Below are 15,204 nucleotides of genomic sequence, written 5' to 3'. Positions count from 1 at the left end.
TTCTTGAGCTCTGCTAAGGCCATCTGACATTCGGGGGTCCAAGCAAAGTCGGTCTTTTTCTTTAGCAATGAGAAAAACCGATGACTTTTGTCCGAGGATCTGAAGATGAATCGTCTTAGGGCAGCTATCCGCCCGGTCAACCTTTGTACCCCTTTGATGTCGTTTATCACGGTGATGTCTTCAATTGCCTTTATCTTATCTGGGTTGATTTCAATTCCTCGATTCGATACCATGAATCCGAGAAACTTACCCGAACCAACACCAAAGGCACATTTTTCCGGGTTCAGCTTCATGTTATACTTCCTTAATATACAAAAAGTTTCTTGTAAATACTTTAAATGGTCCTCTATATAAACTTTAATTGATTTCCCTATTTGGTGCTCAAACATATGGTTGACCAGCCACTGATAGGTGGCATTGGTATTTTTTAGGCCGAAGGACATTACATTATAACAATACGTGCCCAGATCTAGTTATGAAAGAGGTTTTTTCTCGATCCTCCGGGTCCATCTATATTTGCTTGTACCCGGAGTAGGCATCGAGGAAACTCAGTGTATCGTGACCCGCAGTAGCGTCGATCATGCGATCGATGCTGGGAAAAGAAAATGAATCTTTCGGGCAAGCCTTATTTAAATCTTTATAGTCTACGCACATTCTAAATTTATTTCCCTTTTTAGGTACTACTACAACATTAGCTAACCAGTCCGAGTATTTAACCTCTCGAATGGATCCTATGTTAAGGAGCTTAGTTACCTCCTCTTTGACGAACGCATGCTTTACCTCGGGCTACGCCTCCGCTTTTGTTTGACGGGAGGAAAAATCAAATCCAGACTCAACTTGTGCATTGTTACCTCCGGTGGGATACCTATCATGTCTAAATGGGACCAGGCAAAGAAATCTGAGTTATTTTTAAGAAATTCAATAAAAAAATTCCTGAGCTCGGGGGGTTAACCCCGTGCCCAGGTATACCTTCCTGTCAGGTAGATGAACGAACAGTATGACTTGCTCGAGCTCTTCGACTATGAATTTAGTGGCATCTGAATCATCGAGTACCACAAAGGTCCTCGGAACTCGGAACTCTAACTCTTCATCTAGTGTATTCCTATTCCGATCCTCCGACGACACCAGGATCGAAATCTGTGATTGTATTTGGCACTTTCCCCTTCGTTCCATTCCGGTATCATTGCCTTCGTAACAGATTCTTCGATCGCGAACATTTCCTTTGCGTCCTGTTGCTCACCATGAACGGTTTTGATCCCTTCTGAGGTAGGGAATTTCAACGCCTGATGCATAGTTGAGGGGACCGCTTTCATGAGGTGAATCCACGGTCTTCCCAATAATACGTTGTATCCCATGTCTCACTCTCTCACATAAAATTTGGTCTGCTGCGTAGTTCCGACCGTGTTGATTGGTAAGGTGATCTCACCCTTCGTCGTTTCGCAGGCCATGTTAAATCCGTTGAGGACTCGTATTGCTGGCACGATCTGATCTAGTAGCCCCAGCTGCTCGATGACTCTTCATCGGATGATATTAGCCGAGCTACCTAGATCAATCAGCACACGTTTAATTCTAAATTTATTGACAAGGACAGATATTACCAGTGCGTCGTTATGAGGCTGAACGATGCCTTTCATGTCCTAGTCACTAAACGACATAGGACCGTCGGGGTCATAATTCCGAATACGCTTTTCTCTTGTTATGAAAACTTTGGTGCGTTTCACTACTGGCCCCAGGGGGACGTTTGTTCCTCCCATGATCATATGGATCACTTGCTGAGGCTTTTCCAGTCTATCTTGCTTGTTGGCGTCCATGTTCTTGAAGTGAGTTTTTGCTCGTTCACTTAGAAATTCTCGAAGGTGTCCCAAATTAAACAGACGAGCAACCTCCTCTCTCAACTGCCTACAATCTTCGGTTCGATGGCCGTGAGTGTGATGGTATTTGCAAATAAGGCTTTTATCCCGCTTCTATGGATCATATTGGATTGGCCTTGGGTGTCTCGTTTCCCTGTTACGGATAACGACCACTGCTATGGTCGCTAGATCGACGCAGAAATTACACTCGGACAACCTTGGGATTTCTCTATTTCCCGAGGTTCTATCGACAACATTTCTGTTCATCAGTCCGCGATTACTTTGGCCTCGATCGTTCCTTCGATTGTTCCTCCTATCGTTCTTGCTCGATTCACTGTTGCGCCCGTTGCCCCTTCGATCAAGTGGGTAAGGTTGATACCTGTCATATGATGGTTTTGAATCTCGATATGTTGTTCTCCTCGATCGATCATTCCCTTTATCGGAATGCCATGATACTGAGGCGGCTCTCAGAATCTTATCATCTTCGACCCTGATCTTCGATTGATACCTGTTGTGTACATCAGCCCAAGTGATTGTCGGGTACTCTGTTAGATTTTGATTTAGCTCCATAGATGTGATCGAGCTTCTTGAGTTGAGCCCTTGAGCGAAATACTGAACGTCCCAATCATCAATGACTGGAGGTAAGTCCATGCGTTCCATTTGAAACTGGGCCACAAACTCGCGGAGGGTTTCGTCATCTCGCTGCTTAACATTGAACAAGTCCGATTTCCGAGTTTCGACCTTGATAGCTCCGGCGTGAGCTTTGATAAAAGTATCTGTTAGCATGGCAAATGAATCAATCGAATGCTCGGGCAAGTTGTGATACCATATCATTGCTCCCTTAGACAGGGTTTCCCCAAATTTCTTAAGCAGCACCGACTCCCTTTGATCGTCGGAGAGATCGTTGCCTTTAATAGCACACGTCTATGCAGTCATATGTGCGTTTGGGTCCGTTGTCTCGTTATACTTTGGGATATCGGGCATGCGAAATCTCTTCGGGATTTTCATCTGCGCAGCACTTGGCGAAAAAGGCATTTGGACGAATTTTTTCGAATCCGGTCCCTTCAACACCGGAGGTGCCCCAGGAATCTGGTCGACCTCCGAGTTGTAGTTCTCCACCTTCTTATCGTTCGCCTCTATCTTTTTTTCGCCGGATTCGACTCGTTGCGTCAATTCTTCGAGCATCCTTACCAGCTCGACACTCTGCCCGAGATGGTTCTCGTTATTCCGAGCAGCGTGCCTTTCTTCCGTTTTCTCGGTCTGTTCCGATGGAGCAACATCGGGTGCTTGATTTCGGTTTTGTAATTATCCTATGATCTCTTGCTGGGCATGTAGTTGGGCTATATCCATGTCCAACTGGTTTTGGAGTTGTTGCAGCATGGATCCATTATCCCCACCGGCCGGCACGTTTCCCACCAATGACCCTACCTGGTCAGGATTAACTGGGGGTACGTTGTTGTTAGGTACGCCCTCATCGTTGTGCTCGTGATGGCTTGACTCAACTTGAAAATTGACAGAATGGGAGTCTGACATGCCTGGTAGACCTGAAATCAAACCTCAAAGAACAAGTATAAAATATCGAGTGTAATTAGAACTTGTATTAAACCACCACTATTATCCCTGGCCGCACGGTGGGCGCCAAACAATTTAGCCTTAAAATAGAAAACAATTGAATTTGTATGTGGTGCTAAGGATATGTGGTTTAATTCAACACGAGATTAGATTACACGATAAACGAATAAGTAAAATGAAATATATAGATCTGACCAAAATGAATAATGACTGGCCTGGGGTACTGATAACCAAGGTCGAATCCTTATGATGGGATGTTTGAACAGTGAGTAACAAAGAGAACTTTAGAAAAGATGAATGAACTCAGATGATTGTATTGCCTTGCTTAGTACATGATCTCTCTTTTATGTGCCCAGAAAAAAGGAACCCCTCAAATGAATGGGGGTCTCCTCTTTATATAGTAGAGGAGTCCTAACCCTAGTACAATTCTAAGTAAGAAAAGGAATCTATTGACAGCTGTTGCCGGGATTGGTGCCGAAATATCCGGCTGAGGGCGGATATTCCGGTCTTCTCCTCATGGTGGTTAACCGCCTCTTCATCCTGCCTTAATGTCTCGTTCTAGATCTAGCTTGGCGCCCGATCCCCTACAAACCGGTCTTATCCTGGTCGAGCATGATGAACATAACATTCACATCGGGAAACCGAGTATATCCATATCCTCGGTTTTACCCGTATACAAATCTAATTCAATTTAGCTTCGAATTTTAATCAAATTAACTATCCAAAGTACCACGTAAATTGAGACAGAGGAAGTATAGTTTTAGTGGGCGTTTGGAAAAAGGATAGGATGGAAAATTGTATTTGGGAATTGGAGTTGTGTTTGGACATAAAACAATAAATATTCAATTTTTGTGATTAATTTGGAGTGAAAATGTGAACATATCTATTTGAAGTTTTTCAAAATATCAAAACATGAATTCGGAATAAACTTTCCGAGAAAAGCGAAAATTATCCATGTCCAAAAGGAAAATTAATTTACCTATTTGTGCCATATAATTTCCTGATGAAGAAACAAAAATCAGTTGAATTTGAATCCTTTTATATATGGCGGCTCCGGCGTCCCTGAATGGAATTGCCGGAAACTGCAGGGAAGTCGCAGCACTTCCGGCACTGACTAGCTACGAGTATCTGACGGCAAGACGGACACGACGAGTGTGAACCCAGCCACGTGTCAACACACTCAACATGAAACCTATGTCCACACTGTGGCAGAACCTATTGAAAAAAATTATTCAAAGTGATAGGAAATCAAAATTAATTACGATTTGACAATTTGATTCATGTCTAGTTACAACATATATAGAAATAAATTTCCTGTTTTAAGGTAAAATAGTCTTTGTATAATAAGAATGCTGATAGCTATTTTCATATGAGAATTGTAAGCATTGACATTTTGAATAGAATATTTTCCTTCAGAATTACCTTAATCTCATCTCCGTCTGTATAGTCCGTCAGACATATAGCACACAGCGCCGCCGAACTAGTTGCAGTCGCTGCCGAAGGGTCAAAACTGAAATTGGGCAATGACTGCAACACTTTCTTCTTAAATCCTTTATTCGCCGCTGCCAACGCAGCTGACTGACCTCCGGTAGCTCCTTGCCGGGCCCGGTGTTGCCAAACGAACCGAACTGTTGCGCTGAGTCCTATGATGCACATCAGTGCACAGAGTAGCGCTGCTATGATAATGACGTAGTCTGGCTCCATTGACACATGATCCGATGACGGTGGCGGTGAAGTTAAGGGAGATGATGAGTTGGTGCTTAGAAGAAATCTAAGTACTGGACACGCCATAATTTATTCGGATTAGCGGGGAGAAACATAATTAAAAGAGGGGGTTGAAATGTCGGTTATGGCTATGAAAACGAAATAAATTGGGTCAGCCAAGAATGAGTGTATATATAGCTAGAGTGTTGAAAGGTACTAGTGAAGATGGAATATAAATTAGACAAGTATACTACTTTCTCAGTTTTAATTTATGTGATCCAGTTGTGCAGTGTTTTAAAATGCATTTTTTGCGAGCCCCGAAACGAGGAGTGCCAAAAAGTCACGGAGGCGTATTGGTGGGGCATAAGCCTCGACATTCCAGGTGTTCGTCTCGGCGTAAGCACCAACATTTTGGGCATTTATTTGGGATGTAAGCCTCGAGAACTTAATTTGAGCCAAAATTACTTAATAAATCATTTTCTAAAAGATAAATATTCAAAGTTAACTAATAGGAGTAGTAAATTCTTAAACTAAAAATCACAAAAGTCAAAAGTTTTTTCTAATTGTTTATCCTAATTTCATAATATTTTCTCTTTGTTGTTTACGGAGTAAGAGATATACTTTAGACCTTTGAATGCAAAGTGAAAGAGATTAATTCCGTGATTATTCTCATTGATTGAGTTGGTAAATATACCATAGTTACAATGTCCTATTAGGATACAAACTATACTAACCTAAAATAGAAGATTTATAAAATATTCTTTTACTACATATTTACACTATTTATCACACCCCCGCAGTCGAAACGGGAGGTTTACGAACGCTGAGACTGTCCCGAAAATCTTCAAATAAGACCTGTGGCAGTCCTTTAGTGAAAATATCGGCGAGCTGATATCGGGACGGAACATGAAGGACACGGACGTGGCCGCGCGCCACCTTTTCACGAACAAAATGTATATCCATCTCAATGTGCTTGGTGCGCTGATGTTGGACTGGATTTCCTGACAGGTAAATGGCACTGACATTATCACAATAAACTAAAGTAGCCTTAGGGATCGGACAATGTAGTTCCAAGAGGAGGTTACGTATCCATCATGATTCAGAGACAACATTAGCAACCCCCCTATATTCTGCTTCCGCACTAGAGCGGGAAAGAGTAGGTTGGCGCTTAGATGACCAGGATATCAAATTATCTCCCAAAACACACACAATAACCCGACGTCGAGCGTCTGGTGTCTGGACATCCCCCCCAATCAGCATCAGTGTATGAAACCAAATCAGTAACTGAAGATGAGTAGAGATGCAAACCATGATCAAGAGTACCCTGAATATACCGAATAATCCGCTTAAGAGCAAGCATATGCGTATCTCGTGGAGCATGCATATGAAGACAAATCTGCTGTACGGCATAAGAATATCCGGTCGGGTGAAGGTAAGATACTGAAGAGCACCTGCAAGGCTCCGGAAATGAGTGGGATCGTCACACAGATCGCCAGAAGAGGCACTGACCTTCGGTTTAGTGTCAACCGGAGTGGAAGAAGGCTTACACGAGGACATTCCTGCACGTTCAATAATGTCCGTAGCATAACTTCGTTGTGATAGAAACATACCACCCTTGTGACGGGTCACCGCAATGCCAAGAAAATAGTTCAAAGGACCTAAGTTCTTCATAGCAAATTCTGAGCCAAGAAGGCCCATAATAGAACAGCGGAGAGCATCTGAAGAAGCAGTAAGAATAATATCATCCACATATAGTAAAATGTAAGCCAAGTGGTGCCCTTTGCGATAGATGAACAAGGAGTGGTCAGACCTGCTATTAGCAAAACCAATGGAAGAAACAAAGTCAGCAAATCTTTTATACCAAGCTCTCGGTGCCTGTTTAAGCCCATATAAGGACTTGCGCAACAAACACACATAATCGGGACGAGATGGGTCTCTAAAACCCATAGGCTGATGCATATAAACCGTCTCCTTGAGCTCGCCATGAAGAAATGCATTTTTGACATCCAACTGATGAATGGGCCAATGTTTAGATAGAGCTAGACTTAAGACAGTGCGGATCGTTGCTGGCTTCACGACTGTACTGAAAGTCTCACCACAATCAATGCCAACCTGCTGTGTTTTGCCATCACCTACAAGACGGGCTTTATGCCTCTCAAAATCACCATTAGACTTTTCTTTATGAGTAAAAATCCACATAGAACGAATAACATTCACATTAGGTGGACGGGGTACCAACTCCCACGTCTTATTTTTAATAAGAGCATCATATTCATCATCCATGGCCAATGTCCAATTCGGGTCACGTAGAGCATCCAACGGTTTACGAGGTATGGGGGACTTGGTAACCGCCACATGTAGATTAAATGGGTGCTTGGGATTGAAAATCCCGCGCTGACTATGAGTGACCATGCGTGTGTGGGTATTGGGCTGGACAGGTGGAGAAATGGTCGAGTTTTGCGGGGTGGTGGGAAGCTGGTGGGGGAGAGGGGCGGACTGGTCCTGCGTAGAGGACGATGGAGGTTGCTGCCCAGGTGGGGAGGGGTCGGCGTGGTCCTGAGTCACGGGCAGCGACGGAGGGGGACAGGGCAGCGGTGGAGGGCTGGCGGCTATATGATGGATCAAGTAAGGAGAGAGGCCATCATCAAGGAAGTCATAAGAGGTGGGAGCCGGAGTATGGATTTTGGAAAACGGAAATTGAGTCTCATCAAATAAAACGTGATGACAAATAATGATTTTATTTGCGGATAAATCAAAACATTTGTAGCCACGATGGTTTGGTGGATATCCCAAAAAGACATATGGAGTTGACCGAGGGTGCAACTTGTGAATAGTAGTAGACGGAAAAAGGGGATAACATAAACACCCAAAGACTCGGAGATGAGAATAAGATGGTTTCCGTTGGTAAAGGACCTCTAAAGGTGATTTGTGACCCAATAGCTTACTTGGTAAAATATTAATGAGATACGACGCCATTTGCAATGCATGATGCCAAAAAGACGGAGAAATGGAGGCATGAGCAAGAAGAGTCCGGATGACATTATTTAGTGAACGAATTTTTCTTTCTGTTTTCCTATTTTGAGAGGATGTATGAGGACATCCCATTGGATGCACAAAATTTTCCGAATTGACTATTAGTATATTCCCTCCCATTATCACATTGGACATTCTTGATAGGACGTTCAAATTGAGTAAGAATATGGGTCTTAAAATCCATGAATTTTGAGTAAACATCAGATTTTCTAGCCAAAGGGAAAGTCCACAAATAGTTGGTAAAATCATTCAAAAACAGAACATAATAACGATGGCCCATAGAACTCAAAATTGGAGAAGTCCACAAATCACTATGAATAATGTCAAATGGAAACAAAGTTTCGGAAATAGAACTAGCAAATGGCAACTTAACATGTTTACCAAGAACGCAAGAATGACAAATACTAGATGAACTAGAACTATTACATTCAATGCTTTTATTACGCCTAAGAAAATCCAAAATAGAAGCTCCCGGGTGGCCCAAACGATCATGCCAACGGGTAGAAGACAAGGCAGCAAAAGTCGACGGTGAATTGGTGGAAAATTTGAAGGTGGACAGTGGATAGAGAGCACCCCTACTATTACATCTCATGAGAGCCATCCCCGTCCGGAAATCCTTCACAGAAAACCCATAAGGATCAAATTCAACACTCACATAGTTATCAGTAGTAAATTTACGAACCGATATCAAGTTCTTTATGAGTTTTGGCTCATGAAGGACATTGTTTAACAATAAAGGAGGGTTCGGGGGTGGCAATTTAGCATGACCACAACCTCGAATTGGAATTGAATTACCATTACCAACAACAATGCCAGTATTACGATTGCTCAAATTAAAATAAGACGAGAGAGTACCTTTTGTGGATGTCATATGGGACGTGGCGCCGGTATCCATATACCAATTCGAATCGGGTTGGTTTAACGTCATCGTGTGCATGGCCGATTCAATATCCGTCGGAGTCCATTGCGTCGGGGGGCCCGCGGCTGCATATGCCTGCTGCTGTGGTCGCGAGCCCAAAATGCCAGGCTGGGCCAGCGACCTCGGGCCAGACGAAGAAGATGGCGGCTGCCACTGCTGCTGTGGCCGAGCCCACTGCGTGGTAGGATACGGGCAAGGGGGAGCCCACTGAGGCATCCAACCCCACTGCCACGGTGAGGAGGGCTGTTGCCACTGCTGTTGGTCACCTAAGGGGCGTCCTTCACGGCGTCGGCTGCCACTGCCGCCGCTCGAACCACGACCACCACCGTTATTATTCCCGCCGCTAGAGCCGCGGTTTTTGTTGTTATTTTTGCCCCGATGATGGTGAGAACGACCAGAATTTTCCAGATGAGAAGAGTCATCAAAATCACATTTGGAATTAGCCACCATAGCCGCGGCCGAGTCATCGTGCATTTCAGCCAACGCCTTTTCCTCAAGGCACAAACTTGACTGAGCTTCGGAGAATGGTGGAAGAGGCTTACTTTGGCGGATGTAGGTACCCAAATTCTTGTATGCCTCTGGGAGTCCAGCCACCAGTTGGAGAACGAGGCGGTTGTCGGTCACCGGAGCCCCCACACTCTTAAGTTGATCAGCCAAGGTCTTGAGACGTTGGCAATACGCCGAAGCGTTTGAAAAATCCCGCATCTTGACATGAGAGAAATCATGTTCCAAAGCAACGACATGGGAGTTTTTGTTGTCTTGAAAAAGATTATGGAGGCGATCCCAGGCCTCCTTTGCCGATAGGTCTTCTTCGATGATTGTATGCAATAAGTCCGTGGAGATGGTTGCATATACCCATTGAAGTACCGTGGCATCCAAAGTGGACCACAACTCCTTTTCGTCGTCGGTGATAGGAGCCTTCTCCTTTCCGGTTGGCAGAATGTGGGAAAGGACACGGTGAGACCGGGCATGAAGTTTGAATAATTCGGCCCAAGCCGAATAATGATCCGTTTCCATCTCAAGAATGATTGGGATGTGATTCTTGATGTTGGAGACAGCCAAAGCAGGATGGAACTTGGTGTCTGCCATTGATGGAAGGGAAGAAAAATGGATGGAAATCGAAGAAGAAGAAGAAGAAGAAGAAGAAGACGTCGGAAAAGTGGGTAGAGGACGTTGGAGAATTAGGGCAGCGGAAGAGAATGAAAAGAAACCCTAGTATCTGATACCATGAAAGAGATTAATTCTGTGATTATTCTCATTGATTGAGTTGGTAAATATACCATAGTTACAATGTCCTATTAGGATACAAACTATACTAACCTAAAATAGAAGATTTACAAAATATTCTTTTACTACATATTTACACTATTTAGCACAAAGTGCAAACTAAAAGCCAATAGTTTTATCCTCTAATTCTTACTATGCTTCCATGCTTGTTTTTTCCTTCTTTATGCTTTATTTTCTTCAAGATTTGTTTTAGCAATCTTCAAGTTATCTTTTTCATGAGGGTTTTTAGTTTTATAATTTCATTTGGTATCGCTCTAGTTTAGATAATGTTTTGAAGACTCTATTCTGACGATTTGTATTATAATGAGTATTAATTTATTATATAGTTGTAAGTTTTAAAACAATAGCTTTATAATGTTGTCGTTTTTATCTTTGAATTATTATGATAGAGTATCATTTTTACAACTCTAATTATGTTTCATCATAATCATGCTATTGGTATAATGCATTGTTACGTCATTCACTTTTTCAAGATTTTTGTTTAATGATTCGTGCACATATTAGCATGTTGATATATTTACACTTTTCTACTAATTTTTTTATTTTTTTATTTTTTTTATAATTTCAATCTTTTTTAATTTATATATTTATTCTATTAATTTATAAAATACTAAAAATTAAATGCTCATGAAGCTTACACCTCGCCGAGGCATATGTAAAAACGTTTCGCCTTACGCCCACGCTTTTTAAAATACTGGTCGCGCATATTGCATACCAAAATTAAACTAATTATTATTTCTATAAATTCAAACATAAAATTTTTAGTTTTAAATAAAATTAATATTTACAAATTATGTAAAAAAAAATTATAAATTCATAATAATTGACAAATTTAAAATATTTAATAAATCATGATCAGAGAAAGTATCATTTGGCTCTCCACTAGGGCATATAAAATGGAGTAAAGAGAGTAGTTTTCTTAGTGTGTCAAAAAATAATACTTTCCCTGTCTCAATTTATGTGAAGGTGTTTGACGGAACATTGAGTTTAAGAATGAAAAGAAGATTTTCAAAACTTGTGGTCTAAAAAAGTAATAGACATTTGTGTGGCTACAAATCATCTCATTACGGGTAAAATAAAAAATTTAAAAGTATATGAAAAAGGTCATATATATCCCTGTACTACCTGAAAATAGTTGTACATATCCTTTTTCATACTATTTGTTGGTCCTTATCCTCGCCGTTAGCTTTTTAATATTTGTACTCCCACGTTTAATGGCCCCTTTCCCCTGGACACGTGTCATGATCTCAATTTCCCATCCCTTTTATTTAATTAAATCTTTTACCCAACTAATTGTTTTAAACCGAAGCTTCCCTATACCCGACTCGATCATCACCTACGTCTTAAGCTGAGGTTTCAATTAGAAACCTCATTTCATATCAAACTTAGCCGCGATTAGAGAAAGTTGGAGATAAGGATTTTCAGCTTCTCATCTTTTCAAGGTAAGATTTCTCTTTTAAAATCGTATTTTGTTGCTTGTTGTTGTTGTAATATGTTGAGTGTTAGTGATTATACCAGGGTTTTCAGATTCTCTCAATTATTTTCAGATTATGTACTAGTTTTGAGATTTTGTCAATTTGTTTGTGATTTCATGTATGTTTTTGGCTTATATGAGAAAATCTGTAACTTTAACTTATTCTATTCATCTCGGGGGCTTAATTTTGGCTTTTACTTTATGGATATTAGTATATCATGTGCTTGAAGTGGTGGTCCCGAATGTGGATGGATTTTTCTGCTGATTTATATTAGATCCAAATCTAGGGCTGTTTTGGCTGTTGTGGTGGTCCCGTGAACTTAAATGTCCGTGCTGGTTTAAGGTTTATGGGTCAGTGGTTTAGTGTTTCTGTATTGATAGTTTAGGGATAGGGCTTTGACTTGAATATAACTTAACTTACTTTTTTTATTTGTTTCTTCCTAATTTTGCTTAATTTCATGCCTTTATTTAAAAAGAGAAGTTCATGTCTTAGTTTAGTTTCTATTGGTCCCTTAAAGTCAATCTCTTATTCTTTCTTGTTCTATATTTCCTTATTACTGCAAACAATAGTTGATCCTTTTATTATGTGTTTGGTTACAGTTTATTTATCATGGTTAACTTGGACGTAATACTCAACTACGGTTGGGAATGGACTTATGAGCCACAAGTCAAGTATCATAAAAAGTAATTTCATATTTGGGCAGGCTATGACTCTAACCATCTATATTGTATTAGGATTGTAGATGAGTACTGTAATAATTTAGGGTTTATTGGGGTTCAACAACTTATAGTAGTTGTCCCTTATGGTAGTTTCTATGAAATTGAGGGGGGTAGTGGTATTAGGAGCTTATTGGCTATGGCTAGTACTGATTACTTTGTGATTAACTAATTTGTTATTGATAATTGTGAGTTAGCAATTGATATATCTGATATTCTGAATTATACTGAGCCTTCTGAACCTAATCAAATTGATGATGAACCTAATGATGATGCTGCTGAACCTATCCCTGAGACTATTGAACCTAGTGTAGGAGTTATTACTAATTATAGCTCAACTGAGACTGAGAGCATTACTGATCAATTGTTAGATTACGAAGAACTAGACAACAGTATGATCTTCAAGGACATTCTTGAAGCTAGGAAGTGTTTGAAATGTATGCTTTGGCAAATAAGAAAGAGTTGAGGTTATTAAAAGTGACAACAAAAAGGCTGGGGTATGAGTCAAGTAGGTTGCCCGTTTGTTTGTCTCATTTCTAAGGATGGGGACTGCCCCGAGGTTAGAAGATTCTAAAAATATATCATAATTGGTTCATTTCTTATGATAACAGTAAAGTTGATTACTTCACCATTGCACACTAGTTTAAAAAGAAGTTGCAAGATAATCCTAAAGATAAAGTGAAAGAGATGCGGGCTGACTTTAAAACTGCATTTGAGCTTAATTCAAGTCATGACAAGTGCAAGAGGGTAAAAAAAAATATTCTGGATAAACTGCAATGCAGCTTTAAGGATGATTATAATAGGCTAGAAGCCTATGCCAATAAGTTGAGGACAGTAATTATGGAAATGATATAATTATCAATTTATCAAAAGATGAACTTCTCGAAGGTAGGAAGAAATTCTATCGAATATACATTTGTTTCCATTCATTGAAGATGGGTTTCAAGAAAGGTTTAGAACATTTCATTGAATTGGATGGGACATTTCTCAAGGGAAAAGCTAAAGGTCGGGTTTTGGTTGTTGTTCCACTTGACTCAAACAGTCATTTTTATCCTATAGCTTGAGATGTATTTGACAAAGAGACAAAGAGAACCTGGGACTGGTTCTTGAGACTGATGAAGATGTCACAGGAACTAAACATGGGAGAGGGATACACTTGCATTCCAGATATGCAAAAGGAACCATTTCTATTTTCTATTGGTCTGTCCATTTATATTTTCTATAATTTCGGTCCACTTTTCCATGTTACAGTTTTGTCCACTTTTTTTTTTTGTTTGTTATTTAATAATATAAATGGTCCAGTCTTTCTTATTACAGTTTTGTCCACTTTTTTGTTTTATAATGTTCTTACTTACATCTTATTTTATGTTCTTTGCTTATGAATTGTAGAATTTGCTTGAGGTAATGAAAGTTGTTCTCCCAGAAGCTAACCATAATAATTGTGTTAGACACATTAAGTCTAATTGGATGAAGAGGTGGAGATCTGTTAAATGAAGAAGCTGATGTGGTGGAATGTATGGTCCACCTATGAGGAGTAGTTTGATGACCAACTAAGGAAGCTAAGGGACATGTATGAAGATGTTGTACGAGATTTGATTCATTATCCTCCTCAATCATTGTGTAGAACATTTTTGAAATTGTATGAAAAATATGGTTGTGGATAACAACGTTTCAAAGTCATTCAATACATGAATCTTAGATGCAAGGTACAAACCCATAATCACAATGCTAAAGAACATTAGATTCAAGGTTATCAACATGATGAGGCCTACTAACTTCAGTCCAATGTGTGAGGCTTTATGTTGATTATTTGAGAATTGCTCATACTTGTGTTTTTCATTTTAAAGGTGACTTTGGATATGAGATTATTGAAGGGGCTGATAGACACACAGTGAGCTTGAGTTCAAAACAATGCGCTTGCAGAACACGACAACTTTCTGGCATACCATGTCCTCATGCTATCAAAGCTTTGATGTATAAGAGGATGACCCCTTGACAGAAATTCATTGGTAGTACGGTAACCTTAAGAGTTTATTCATATAATTTGCAGCCTGTTAGGAGTGATAAATTCTGAAAAGTAGTCTCTTTTCATGCAATGAAGCCAACACAATTATCAAGTTAGCTGGCAGGCGTAAGGTGAAGAGGAATAGACAAAAAGATGACACCATCAAAAGACAAAGAGCATAGTCTATTTCAAGGAAGAGGAATATGGTGTGCAACAAAAGTGCAGAGACAAACAACAACGCAAAAGGGTGCAAGAACGTACATGTTACTTTCAGTATCCATTAACAGTGTATTTTTAATTCTGTAATCATTTTCTTGTTTTTATGATAACATGTTAAGGAAAAACGGCCAGTGAGAAAGGAAGAATCCAACTATTGATTTGAAGACGTTGATGTGGACACACAACTATTTAGACCAGAGGCAACTTAGACCACTCAGGAATCCAACGATTCTTTGTCTTCATGCCTACCCAACATTGAATCCTCACAAGCCCACTAGCAATTCATATCCATGCTTTGGTTTTTCATAATTTGCAGATGAAGAGGAGTCTGACCTGAGACCTAAAGTTGTTTCAGAGGCAAGGACAAGCGTTCAGAATAGACAACAGGCACAAACAATAACTGGGACAAGAATTATCAACTTGA

The 15,204-nt window shown here is 40.3% G+C and overlaps 1 protein-coding gene and 1 long non-coding RNA gene across 3 annotated transcripts; one reads left to right on the top strand and one right to left on the bottom strand.

Moving 5' to 3' along the window:
• Nucleotides 1–3,155: 3,155 nt before the first annotated feature.
• LOC132624221 (RING-H2 finger protein ATL8-like) lies at nt 3,156–5,213 on the bottom strand. Its single transcript, XM_060339032.1, has 3 exons — nt 4,845–5,213; nt 4,499–4,637; nt 3,156–3,394 (listed from the first exon to the last, which is right to left on the bottom strand). Exons 1-3 carry the CDS (start codon nt 5,211–5,213, stop codon nt 3,156–3,158), a joined length of 747 nt encoding a protein of 248 aa, XP_060195015.1.
• A 6,420-nt stretch (nt 5,214–11,633) lies between these two features.
• On the top strand, nt 11,634–14,993 carry LOC132623734 (uncharacterized). Of its 2 annotated transcripts, XR_009576365.1 has the most exons (4): nt 11,634–11,807; nt 13,946–14,262; nt 14,404–14,565; nt 14,658–14,993. It is a non-coding gene; the product is annotated as an uncharacterized LOC132623734 (long non-coding RNA). The 2 variants fall into 2 exon arrangements; XR_009576366.1 differs by lacking the exon at nt 13,946–14,262 and having other exon boundaries at nt 11,650–11,807.
• The last annotated feature ends 211 nt before the right edge of the window (nt 14,994–15,204 follow it).

Source organism: Lycium barbarum, chromosome 12 (assembly GCF_019175385.1).
Source record: "Lycium barbarum isolate Lr01 chromosome 12, ASM1917538v2, whole genome shotgun sequence".
NCBI lineage: Eukaryota > Viridiplantae > Streptophyta > Magnoliopsida > Solanales > Solanaceae > Lycium > Lycium barbarum.
The sequence above is the reverse complement of the archived record's forward strand: the minus strand, read 5'-3'. Positions and strand labels throughout refer to the sequence as shown.